The following is a 14249-nucleotide window of genomic DNA, read 5'->3' as shown; positions in this document are numbered from 1 at the left end:
TCTGCATATAAGTTAAATAAGGAGGGTGACAATATACAGCCTTGACGTACTTCTTTTCCTATTTGGAACCAGTCTGTTGTTCCGTGTCCAGTTCTAACTGTTGCTTCCTTACCTGCATATAGGTTTCTCAAGAGGCAAGTAAGGTGGTCTGGTATTCCCATCTCTTTCAGAATTTTCCACAGTTTATTTTGATCCACACAGTCAAAGGCTTTGGCATAGTCAATAAAGCAGAGGTAGATGTTTTTTTCGGGTACTCTCTTGCTTTTTTGATGATCCATCGGATGTTGGCAATTTGATCTCTGGTTCCTCTGCCTTTTCTAAAACCAGCTTGAACATCTGGAAGTTCATGGTTCATGTATTGCTGAAGCCTGGCTTGGAGAATTTTAACCATTACTTTACTAGTGTGTGAGATGAGTGCAATTGTGCGGTAGTTTGAGCATTCTTTGGCATTGCCTTTCTTTGGGATTGGAACGAAAACTGACCTTTTCCAGTCCTGTGGTCACTGATAAGTTTTCCATATTTTCTGGCATATTGAGTGCAGCACTTTCACAGTGTCATCTTTTAGGATTTGAAATAGCTCAAATGGAACTCCATCACCTCCACTAGCTTTGTTCATAGTGATGCTTCCTAAGGCCCACTTGACTTCACATTCCAGGATGTCTGGCTCTAGGTGAGTGATCACACCATCATGATTGTCTGGGTCATGAAGAAGTTTTTTGTACACTTCTTCTGTGTGTTCTTGCCACTTCTTCTTAATGTCTTCTGCTTCTGTTAGGTCCCTACCATTTCTGTCCTTTATTGAGCCCATCTTTGCATGAAATGTTCCCTTGGTATCTCTAATTTTCTTGAAACGATCTCTAGTCTTTCCCATTCTAATGTTTTCCTCTATTTCTTTGCATTGATCACTGAGGAGGGCCTTATTATCTCTCCTTGCTATTCTCTGGAACTCTGCATTCAAATGGGTATATCTTTCCTTTTCTCCTTTGCTTTTCGCTTCCCGTCTTTTCACAGCTATTTGTATGGCCTCCTCAGACAGCCATTTTGCTTTTTTGCATTTCTTTTTCTTGGGGATGGTCTTGATTCCTGTCTCCATGAACCTCCATCCATAGTTCATCAGGCATTCTATCAGATCTAGTCCTTTAAATCTATTTCTCACTTCTACTGTATAGTCATAAGGGATTTGATTTAGGTCATACCTGAATGGTCTAGTGGTTTTCTCCACTTTCTTCAATTTCAGTCTGAATATGGCAATAAGGAGTTCATGATCTGATCCACAGTCAGCTCCCGGTCTTGTTTTTGCTGACTGTATAGAGCTTCTCCATCTTTGGCGGCAAAGAATATAATCAATCTGATTTTGATGTTGACCATCTGGTGATGTCCATGTGTAGAGTCTTCTCTTGTGTTGTTGGAAGAAGGTGTTTGCTGTGACCAGTGTGTTCTCTTGGCAAAACTCTATTAGCCTTTGCCCTGCTTCATTCTGTACTCCAAGGCCAAATTTGCCTGTCATTCCAGGTGTTTCCTAACTTCCTACTTTTGCATTCCAGTCCCCTATAATGAAAAGAACATCTTTTTTGGGTGTTAGTTCTAGAAGGTCTTGTACGTCTTCATAGAACTGTTCAACTTCAGCTTCTTTGGCATTACTGGTCAGGGCATAGACTTGAATTACTGTGATATTGAACGGTTTGCCTTGAAAACAAAGAGATCATTCTGTCGTTTTTGAGATTGCATCCAAGTACTGCATTTTGAACTCTTTTGTTGACTATGATGGCTACTCCATTTCTTCTAAGGGATTCCTGCCCACAGTAGTAGATATAATGGTCATCTGAGTTAAATTCACCCATTCCCGTCCATCTTAGTTCACTGATTCCTAGAATGTCGACATTCACTCTTGTCATCTCCTGTTTGACCACTTCCAATTTGCCTGGATTCATGGACCCAACATTCCAGGTTGCTATGCAATATTGCTCTTTACAGCATCAGACCTTGCTTCTATCACCAGTTCCATTCACAACTGGGTGTCGTTTTTGCTTTGGCTCTATCCCTTCACTCTTTCTGTAGTTATTTCTCCACTGATCTCCAGTAGCATAGTGGGCACCTACTGACATGGGGAGTTCATCTTTCAGTGTCCTATCTTTTTGCCTTTTCATAGTGTTCATGGGGTTCTCAAGGCAAGAATACTGAAGTGGTTTGCCATGCCCTTCTCCAGTGGACCACATTCTGTCAGACCTCTCCACCATGTTATTCAGGAAAATAAATACCTCAGGTAACAAAATGGGTAATTTTCACAAATATTATTTTCAACTAAAGAAGTCAGAGGGGAAATAATGTGTATCATTTAATTTGTATGAGAATTTAAAATTAAAAAAAAAAAAAAACAAAAACGCCAAACCCTTAATCTATGGGGATAAAAATCAGGTGAATTTAAGTAGTAGTAACGCAAAGAAGGCTTGATGGCTGCTTCTGGGGTGTCAATATAATTCGCTTATTGAGCCAGTGAAGGTCCCATGCAGTTTTTGTTAGAATTTAGGAATAGGGAAATAGCAGCGGTAGTGAGCTCTGGTTGTACCACCAGGATGTCTGGTTTCCCTTTCAGCTCGAGCACTCAGGTTGTGTGTGTCTTTGGGCAAAATCTAACCTTCATAATTTGTAGCCTAATAGATACCACTACTGGGTTAATGGCTCTACTTTGTCTCTCATATCATGTTTTCCTTACTCACTGTGATACTGCTAACATTGAGCATATTTCATGATCCATGAAAATTGCTCAATAAATAATTATTAATAAAATAGATTGCACATAGCATGTTTCCATGGAGAATATTACTTCTTTTTCATTTGTTGAAAGCTGAACATGCTCCTTAGAAAATATGTTATGCAGACAAAAATACCACATTTTTTTTTTTAGTCCTCCCATCTCGATGCTGACAGCTAGAATAAGTGTGAACCCAGAGTTCTGTTCTTCCCTAATCTTCCCAGGTAGCTCAAGAGGTAAAGAATCCGCCTGCAATGCAGGAGACCCGGGTTCGATCCCTGGGTTGGAGGAAATGGATCCCTGGAGGAGGAAATGGCAACCTACTCCAGTATTCTTGCAGAGTCAGACAGAACTGAATGACTGAACACACATACAAGAAATACAATTTGGTCATCATTACTGCTGCTACTGCTAAGTCGCTTCAGTCGTGTCCAACTCTGTGCGACCTCATAGACGGCAGCCCACCGGGCTCCGCAGTCCCTGGGATTCTCCAGGCAAGAATACTGGAGTGGGTTGCCATTTCTTTCTCCAGTGCATGAAAGGGAAAAGTGAAAGTGAAGTCGCTCAGTCGTGTCCAACTGTTAGTGACCCCATGGACTGCAGCCTACCAGGCTCCTCCATCCATGGGATTCTCCAGGCAAGAGTACTGGAGTGGGGTGCCATTGCCTTCTCCTGGTCATCATTATAGTTACTAAATTCATACAGAGGTGAAAGTTTTATATAGTTTTTATTATAAACTATCAAATGTTTGGTTAATTTTTTAAAAGTTTTTCCAATATGACATTTGCATTTTTTGATTGCAGTTAAGCTTTATTGTTATGGGTCTGTAGGAAGAGGTGGGGGAAAGTCTTGTAGGAAATTCCTTCTTGAAGCTGATCTCCTAATTCCCTGCCCTGTGTGTATCCAGCATCCCCCCTCCCAGCCAATTAGAACAAGAAGAAAAGCTCCCAGGGTGGAGAGGACCATTTTACCAGACAATTCATATTCTAAAGGTAGTGTTTGGAGGAATTCCCAAGTGATCCACTGGTTAGGACTCAGCACTTTTACTGCCCAGGGCATGGGTTCAGTCTCTGGTCAGAGAACTAAGATCCTGCAAGCCACGCAGCAGCACCAACAATAAAAATAAAGCCAGTGTCTGCAAATCCTGTGTTTGCCAACTGAATGTGTACTACCCACTAGCCTCAAAAAGCCTCAAGTAGTCTTTACAGTAATTGTGTGTTAGTGATGTCTTCACAGAAGCAAATAGGCAAAGATCTATCTTTTCCAGAAGAAGCTACCATCAATCTCGGGCCTGAAAACAGTTACACAGATGATGTTTTGAAGAAACTGAAGTCACAATCAAGAAGACGGATGAGCATGAAGATGAGGACCAGAAGGATAGGCAGACAAGGATGTTAAGAAAAAGAAATGAGAGTCTACTGTAGAGCACAGAGAACTCTCCTCAATGTTCCGTGGTAACCTAGATGGGAAGGAAATTCAAAACAAGAGGGGATATGTGTATACCGAGTCGGGCTCATTCACTGTGCTATGTAGCAGAAGATAACATAACACTGTAAAGCAACTATACTCCAATAAATATAAATATAAATATAAATATATATATATATAACAAAAAAGGAGGAACAAGAGGAGGAGAAAAGAAGCACCCCTAACGAAACTGGCTGAAACAACAGACAGTAGAATCACAATCCCTAAAAACCCATACATTGAAATCATTAGACATAGATGTAATGACTTTAAAAAAATATAAAAGGATAATCAAAAACACAATTAAAGGGAAAGAAACTCTTTAGGCAACCAAGTAAGTTTTTAAAAGGAACAAATAAGGCTTATAGACATATAAAATATAATTGACATCAAAACTCAGTGGTTGGTTTTAAAAGAACAAAAGGTGATACTGAAGAGAACCAGAAGGAAGTTCTTAAGACTATTTTCAAAATCTACTCCAAAGAGTCATAAAGATGGATAAAAGCACAGGTTTCTACTTTTCAAGTATTTCAAAAGACTTCAAGCATTTTAATTAATAAGCTTTGTTGTTTAAGTCCACTGAACAAAAACCATTTCCCAAATCCTCTACTTAAGGTATTCATAGTGTATTCTTATATGTGTGTTTGTATAAAAATGTAAATATATAACATATGACCAACTTTATATATTTTTTATATAAAGAAATATGGCAATTCACTGTCAGAGAAAGCAACTAAAATAATTCAAAGTAACAAAATTACTAATTAAATGAAGATGACAAAATCCACCACCAACTTCCACAGTGTGGTACTTACAGTAAGAACAGCCATAGACCTCAATCCTGAGCCCAATGTGGCCTTCTCCATTCCAATCCAGAGGCACAAAGCGGACGTAGCGGGCGATGACCGGATGCTGTAAATCGTGCCGGACAACACTATCGGAGTTGACGTTCCCAGGAAATGCCTGGAAAAAAAAAAAAGACAATTGAAAATTAGAGGAAAATGGAAGCTACTGTGTACTCTATGTGCTAAAATAAACTTAAATTGTCTCATACAATGGAGGTATTTTATAATTTCTAAACCAAAACAAAGTAGAAATTGAAAAAAAGCTTCCATACTTTCTTTATTTGAAAAACAAGACCAATTTTAAATGGGAGCTAGGACAAAGTTTCCATGGGTTCTTTCATATATGGAAATGCACACACATGTTAAAAGAATGAAACACTCTGACATACACTGTAGTATCCAGTAAACAATTATGAGTTCTATTATTTTACATTTAAACTATGCAGTACACATTTTTTAAAAACACACTCCAACCATATGTCTTGCTTTTCAAAAATCTCCTCTACGTGACTACCCATGCCATCATCAGAAATCTGAAAAATTTTTCAACATGGGGTTCGGCAAAAACAGCAATTGAATACACTGTGCAGAGGCCAGGGACGTCTACATTTTATTAGCATTACTATATATGAACATATTTATTTCATTTGTCTTATTAACAGAAGACTGTGTCAAGAATTATTTGCCACAATTCTTTTTTTATGTTGAAAGTTAATATTGTCTATTTTTTTGGCAGAGAAAAAATGGATTTTCTTTGGGCATGGCCATCATTCCTCAGCACTGCCTTTCAAAACAGCCAGATCCTCTTCAATTCTTCATTGGACAAAACTATCTGAGCTTTAGATCTTAAATTTCATCACGTAAATAGACATCTCCTTTGCATCGTACTGACAATATTTGATCAAGGAAAACAGATTTCTTTTTTCTTCGTAGGTATTTCTCTAGCCACCTTTTAGTTTTACAGAAGTCACAAATCTATTTTATTAAATTGTGGTTGCATTTTAATACTATTATTGGTTGTCCTGGCTTCAAAAGCAATACCAGTGAGAATCCCTGAATTAATTCCCTGAGTGCATATAGATTAATCTAAATATTATCTTAAATAATATTCAACAAAAGCCAGCAAACAATTTTAACTTAAGGATCAACTATATGCTTAACATATATAACTATAAGCTTCCCTGGTGGCTCAGATGGTAAAGAATCCGCCCGCAATGTGGGAGACCCGGGTTCGATCCCTGAGTTGGGAAGATCCCCTGGAGAAGGGAATGGCAACACACTCCAGTATTCTTGCCTTAAGAATCCCATGGACAGAGGACTCTGGCGGGCTAGAGTCCATGAGGTCGCAAAGAGTCAGACACGACTGAGTGACTAACACACACAAACATATGCTTAACATGGTGCTAAGCGGTATATGAATATTAAAAACAACACAGACAGCAAGGAACTTTCTTAGAAATCTGTTTCTGAGACATTTCTAGTCTTATGAAGCCTGAAAAAAGAAAAAAAAAAAATTCCTCTGTGTTCTCCTGTTTTTCCTAATACTTCATTTCTGACACGAGGAATGTGGTTTTCCCACACGCCAGGCCATTCTCTGAGGACACCCGCCAGCATTCCATACCCTAACTCGATCCTAACACTAGCTACCTGGAGATAGACTCAGATCCCACAGGTGAAGGGCTGAGTTCCACAATACCACCCCCACTTCAGATGCCAATCTCCAGCCCAGTTTGTCACCTATGCTTCTGAAAGACCATACATCAGAGGTCCCCATGACCCCCTCCTTAGGTTCAACTGCTTGCTGAACAGCTCACAGAACACAGAAAAACAGTTTACAAACTAGATCACTGGTTTATACTGAAGGATTCAACTCAGGAACAGATGGAAGAGCAAGGTGGGTGAGAAGGGCTGCAGGCCCGCTCCCGGTGTGCCAGCCTCCTAGCACCTCTATTTATTCACCAAGCGTTCTGAACTCCTGAAATTCTCGATTTTTATGGCAGCCACTGTGTGCACATGTGAGGATCAAATCATTGGCCACTGGTGACTGAACTCAATCTCCTGCCCCGCTCTCCTTCTCAGAGGTAAGGATGAGGCTGAAAATTTCAACTCTCTAATCAAATCACATGGTTGGTTTCATCTTAAGGTTATCAGGGGGGTTTTCAAAAATCATCTCATTGACATAAACTCAGGTGTGGCTGAAAGGAATTTGTTATGAATAACAAAAGACACCCATTTCAGCTTTATCACACTTATCACTTAGGAAATCCCAGGAGTTTCAGAAGCTGTGTGGCAGACAGCATGGATAAAGACCAAAAATATATATTTCTCACTATAAATCCTCATATCACAGGCCTAAAATAAAATATGAAAAAAAATGTTCCAAAAGGCAGCATTAAAAGGAAGTACAGAAGTGTGCAGCATAGCTAGTGATTTCAATAATCCTTGAAATCCTATGAAAACTATGTAATCAGGAGAACTATAGAAAGAGAAAGACTTTAACTGGATAGGAGGGCAGAATGATGTTTAGGAGACAGAAAGGGAGAAGGACGTGGGAGAGGACTGGGAACGACTGGAATAAGGAAGGAACTCAGAAGTAAATCAGAAAGAGAAACACCAAGACAGCCTACCCCATATATATGGAATTTAGAAAGACAGTAATGATGACACTATATGCACAGCAGCAAAAGAGACACAGATGTAAAGAACAGACTTTTGGACTCTGTGGGAGAAGGCGAGGGTGGGATGATTTGAGAGAGTAGCATTGAAACGTGTATATTACCATAAGTAAAACAGCTGACCAGCACAAGTTTGATGCACGAAGCAGGGTACTCAAAGCCGGTGCTCTGGGACAACCCAGAGGGATGGGGTTGGGAAGCAGGTGGGAGGGTGGTTGAGGATGTGGGGATACATGGGCACCTGTGGCTGATACATGTCGATGTACGGCAAAAACCACAATATTGTAAAGTAAGTACCCCTCCAACTAAAATAAATGAATTAATTAAAAATACACACACACATATACACACACACAAAAGAAGGCACTCAGATCTAGGGCTGGAGATACCCTGAGTCTAGTAGTTGTGGTGAAATTTTGTTCTTTAGGGGTAACTTCTCTGGTCCTCATCTATTTTACTCCTTCTCTCCATGTCTGTTCCCCAAAAAAGATCTGACCAGTTTATCTAAAAAATCTATTTTAGAACTAAAATTGTGGACTCTGAAAACATAAACTAAAGTATATTCAGGAGTAAGTGGTAAGGACATAAATCTGACTGGAAGAAGCGTTCATATTGGAAAATCATGAGTGTTTTAACAAGTTCTGTCTGATCGTGGACAGAAGAATACAGCATGTATTTCTTTTCTAAATGACAGAATTAGAGCCATATTTAGAAGATCTTGGATGGTGGGAGATCATGTTGGGGGCAGAAAGATGAGTCATAGAGTTCAAAGTCAATGCCACGTGGTGGGAAGGGAAAATGAGAAAATGAGAGACAGACATGTTTCAAAAGAAGAATTAATGACATCTTGAGAAGACAGAGTAAGAGCAATGATATAAACCAATCTATTCACATATTGGCATTGGCGACAAAAAGAGGGAAGGGGGGATAAAATGGTAGACATCCATCCTTTCCCTCCCCAGCAACTTCTTCTATTTAAGTAACAGCATCTAGATTTTCTTTACAATGTTACCCAATCTTCACTCTTGATCCACCTGATTCAGGAGAGGCAGATGCTACACCAAGGCTCAACCTCAGCACTTCTGCTCGAAGTGCTATATATTCATATATCCATTCATTCACTCAGGAGATAAATGAGAGCATTTTATGCACCAGATACTGTTCAAATCACTGGGGAGACAGAAGTGGACAATACAGTTTCAGCTCACATGGCATTTGCATTATTAAAGTATACAGTATGTCAGTACAGAGTGGGGCAAATAATAAACAATATGAAATGGATATATTTAATATTTACAATAGCCAGGATGTGGAAACACTCAAAGTATTCATTGATAGATGAATGGATAAAGATCTGGTATATGTACACAACAGAATATTACTCAATCATAAAAAAGAACAAAATGCTGCCATTCACCACAACATGGATGGACCTAGAGATTATAATACTGACTGAAGTGAGACAGAGAAAGACAAATCTCATATGATACTGCTTATATATGGAATCTAGAAAAATGGTACAAATGAATTTATTTACAAAAGAGAAATAGAGTTATAGATGCAGAAAACTAACTTATGGTTACTGGTATGGGAAGGGTGGAAGAGATAAACTAAGAGATCAGGACTGACATACACACACTGCTGCCGCTGCTGCTGCTGCTGCTGCTGCTGCTAAGTTGCTTCAGTCGTGTACGACTCTGTGCGACCCCACAGATGGCAGCCACCAGGCTCCCCCATCGCTGGGATTCTCCAGGCAAGAACCCTGGAGTGGGTTGCCATTTCCTTCTCCAATGCATGAAAGTGAAAAGTCAAAGTGAAGGTACTCAGTTGTGCCCGACCCTTAGCGACCCCATGGACTGCAGCCCACCAGGCTCCTCCGTCCATGGGATTTTCCAGGCAAGAGTACTGGAGTAGGGTGCCATTGCCTACTCCCACATATACACACTACTATATATCAAATAGATAACTAGCAAGGACCTACTGTGCAGCACAGGAAACTCTACTCAAAATTCTGTAAAGACCTACCTGGGAAAATAATCTATAAAAGAGTGGATATATGTATATATACAATTGGTTCACTTTGTTGTACATCAAAAACTAACACAGCATTTTAAATCAACTGCTGCTGCTGCTAAGTTGCTATGCTCCGATAATTTTTCTAAATATAATGTATATATAAATTAAATACACTGAGTTATATAATATGTATGTATTATTGTATATTATAGGTATGGCTCATTTTTTTGCTTCGCAGATGCTTTTATAATTGAAGGTTTCTGGCAACACTGCCTGGAGAAAGTCTATTGGCACCATTTTCCAACAGCATTTGCTCACTTCGGTTCTCTGTCATGTTTGATAATTCTTGCAATATTTCAAGCTTTTTCATTATTATTATACTCACTATCATGATGTGTGGTCAGTGATCTTTGATGCCACTAATGCAACTGTTTGGGGGTGCCTTGAACTACACCCATATAAGAGTGAATTTAATCTATATACATTGTCTACATTCTGACTTCCCCACTGACCTCCCATTCCTCCATCTCTTTTATTTTCCTCGGGCCTCCCTATTCCCTGAGACAGAGCAATACCGAAATTAGGCCAATTAATAACCCAACAATGGTCTCTAAGTGTGCAAATGAAAGGAACAGTCAACTGACATAGCACACTTCATGTTGTTTTATCCTAAGAAATTCCCACAGGCACCTCAACCTTCAACAATCATCATGTTGATCACTCAGCAGCATCAACTTTGATGCAAGATCCTCCACCAGCTAACAGATCACAATTCCTTGAAGGTTCAGATGAGGGTTATCATTTTTTAGCAATCAAGTATTTTAAAATTAAGATATGGCCATTGTTTATACATAAAATGGTACTGTACACTGAATAGACTACAGTATAATATAAACACAACTTTTACACTGGTTTATTGTGAAACCAAAAGAAGTCATATGACTCATTTTATTGCAATATTCTCTTTATTGAGTAATCTGGAACCAGATGCACAATATGTCCCAGGTATGCCTACAAATATGTGTGTGTATAATATTTATTTATTTATTTATTTATTTATTTATTTATTTATAAGCAAAGGTAAGAAATGCAAACATCTTGAGTATACGCTGCATGTTTTGGGGGCAGGAAGGAAGCCAGAATTTATGGAGCACATAAGGAGGACCTGCAGACCATGACAATGTGGTAAACTTCATATTAACTGGGCTAAAACAAAATTCACTGGAGATTTTTCAGTGAAAATGTCACATAATTTACATTTTAAAATTGGGGCCACTAAAGTGGGATTCCCAGGTGGCACTAGTGGTAAAGAGCATCAATGCAGGAGACTTAAAGACACAGGTTTGATCCCTGGGTTGGGAAGATCCCTTGGAGGAGGGCATGGCAACCCACTCCAGTCTTCTTGCCTGGAGATTCCAATGGACAGAGGAGCCTGGTGAGCTACAGTCCATGGGGTCACAAAGAGTCGGACAAAACTGAAGCGACTTAGCACACACACATACCACTAAAATAAGGTTCCCCCAATACAGCAAAGTTCCTAGTATAACAGTAGAAGATGATATAGCAATTGGACCCCAAATGCATACTATGTGAGAAGAAAACAAAGCAAAATACAGAACTACTAGGAATGGAAGCTCTCCATCCACTGAGCTCCCATTGGCCACTCTGTATTATTATAGAAAGGGATGGACGTCAGAGAAAGATAAAGTAGGCCTATCTGTGATGATGTCATTTCAGCATCTAAATTCGGAGCTTGCAGAAGAAAATCTACAGGATTTTTGATGATGTGACTTGTGTCCTCATTGGTTTGTGTATTTTTTTTTTTTCAAAAGCAACAAAGAATACTGACTAATACAAAGATATTTGAAGGGAAAAGATAATTAGTGAAGATTTAAATATACTGTCTTTGAGACGTCCCCATCAAACTGAAAGGTCACATAGAAAATTTGAGATGTTTAGCATAGCTTTTCAGAAAGGGTAACATTTATTATTTATGAACAAATGCATGGCATATGGTATTTTCTTCAGAATTCACAGCATCAGTAGATTGTGTTTTTTGCACTTCTTTTCATTTCCAAGCATATTGAGACTTAAGACATTATCCTAAATTGAGATTGAAAATATTTCCGAGGAATGATGTAGGCGTTACTGATCATTGTCTTGAATATGAAGGTGTAAATATATGTGAAATGCCTATTCTATAGCAGTATTAAGAAAAGTTAAAAAATGTAGAAGGAGGTGTAGTCATTGATTTAACAAAAACAGTATCCAATATTTATATATTACTTTCTTATTTAAAGCTTTCTAGTACACACTGTATGGTTTGTGCCTTATAGGAAATCCTAACTTTGGGAGGGATCTTATTTTTTCAAACCAATGAATTCAGGCTACGGAGAAAGCAGAGTACTTAATCGATGCTGAACAGCTAGTCTGGGCAAAAGGGAAAAGTAAGAAGTCCGTCCACTCCCGCAACGACTTCTGCTTGAGAATCAAGTTTTCAGCAAGGAATAAAGATTTTTCTATTTAGGCACAACACACGTATATATATTTTTTAATATTTGATGTTACCTATTTGAATAGATAATTTTTAAGAGATGTACATTTTGGACATACACTTGGTTTCTGGCTCATTTATCAGGTAGCCTATTTGGCCTGTATGCCTTAGTTTTCTCGACATTTTTATTTACACTAATTTTAACAATATTAATATTTTATTTTCTCAGAAGTATTCTCAAAAGATACTCCTACTGTAATATTAGCCAAAGTTTCCCTGAAAATCTTAATATAAGTAATTAAAAAGCTGGAATGACATTGCTTATGATAAAAATAAAGGGTACTCTGCTATAATACTGTATTATTACAGTAGTAATGACTATTTTGTCATAGGGCTTGAAAAGGAACTTTTTTTTTCAAATAAATTGGCTGAAAGCGTCAGACAAATTCATCATTGTAAGACTGACAAAACAATTTACATAAGCTTGTAAATTACATGTCACTGCTATTAAATCTCCTGACATGGCTGTGATTTGTATATATGCTTAGAAGGATTTATTTTTTTATTTTTTATTTTTACTAACATAGCATTTCTGTAACTCACAAATCTTCATGCTTAGTAAAACAATAAAATAAGGCTAAACCTATGGCAATCCTTCTGATATGCTGTCCTAAAAACTATTAAAATATGCAGCAAAGAAGGTTAATACCTAAAACAGACTGATTATATTTTTTGCAGCCGAAGATGGAGAAACTCTATACAGTCATCAAAAATAAGACCGGGCACTAACTATGCCTCAGACTATGAGCTCCTTATTTCAAAATTCAGACTTAAACTGAAGAAAGAAAGGAAAAACACTAGACCATTCAGGTATGGCCTAAATCAAATCCCTTAAGATTATACAGTGAAGATGACAAATAGATACAAGGGATTAGATCTGGTAGACTGAGTGTCTGAGAACTATTGATGGAGGTTTGTAACAAAGTACAGGAAGCAGAGACCAAAATCATCCCAAAGAAAAAGATATGCAAGAAGGCAAAATGGTTGTCTGAGGAGACCTTACAAACAGCTGAGGAAAGAACAGAAGTGAAAGGCAAGGGAGAAAGGGAAAGATATACCTAACTAAATGCAAAGTTCTAGAGGACAGAAAGGAGAGATAAGAAAGCCTTTTTAAGTGAACAATGCAAAGAAATAGAGGAAAAACACAGAATGGGAAAGACTAGAGATCTCTTCAAGAAAATTAGAGATACCAAGGGAACATTTCATGCAAAGATGGGTGCAATAAAGGACAGAAATTGCAAGGGCCTAAGAGAAGCAGAAGACATTAAGAAGAGGTGACAAGAATGCACAGAGGAACTGTACAAAAAAGGCCTTAATGACCCAAATAACCACAATGGTGTGATCATTCAACTAGAGTCAGATATCTAGGAGTGTGAAGTCAAGTGAGTCTTGACTTTTCATTATGAACAAAGATAGTGGAGATGATGGAATTCCAGCTGAGCTATTTCAAATTCTAAAAGATGGTGCTATTAAAGTGCTGCACCCAGTATGTCAGCAAATTTGGAAAACTCAGCAGTGGCCACAGGACTGGAAAAGCTCAGTTTTCATTCCAATCCCAAAGAAAAGTGATGTCAAAGAATGCTCAAAGTACCACACAATCATTCTCACTGACATGCCAGCAAAGTAATGCTCAAAATCCTTCAAGCTAGGCTTCAACAGGACATAAACCAAGAACTTCCAGATGTACAAAGTGGATTTAAAAAAGACAGAGGAACCAGAAATCAAATTGTTAACATCCGCTGGATCATTGAAAAAGCAAGTAAATTCCAGAGAAACATCTATTTCTGCTTCACTGACTATGCTAAAGTCTTTGACTGTGTGGATCACAACAAACTGTGGAAAATTCTTCAACAGATGGGAATACCAGACTACCTTACCTGCCTCCTGAGAAACCTGAATACAGATCAAGAAGCAACAGAGAGAACTGGGCATGGAACAAC

General features: G+C 38.4%; 1 protein-coding gene across 4 annotated transcripts in view; it reads right to left on the bottom strand.

The window, feature by feature from the left end:
- The window catches only part of CNTNAP2 (contactin associated protein 2), a 2222175-nt gene that overhangs the window by 1294560 nt on the left and 913366 nt on the right, over positions 1–14249 (bottom strand). For all 4 annotated transcript variants that reach the window (XM_081537160.1, XM_081537161.1, XM_081537162.1 and 1 more), the window contains one exon: positions 5035–5182. In XM_081537160.1, coding sequence (XP_081393286.1) covers positions 5035–5182 — 148 coding nt within the window. The remainder of the gene's footprint in view (positions 1–5034; positions 5183–14249) is intronic.

This window comes from Giraffa tippelskirchi, chromosome 10 (genome assembly GCF_054371585.1).
Source record: "Giraffa tippelskirchi isolate mGirTip1 chromosome 10, T2T-mGirTip1v1.2.pri, whole genome shotgun sequence".
Taxonomy (NCBI): Eukaryota; Metazoa; Chordata; class Mammalia; order Artiodactyla; family Giraffidae; genus Giraffa; species Giraffa tippelskirchi.
Note: the sequence above shows the minus strand (reverse complement) of the source record. Positions and strands in the feature narration are given on the sequence as shown.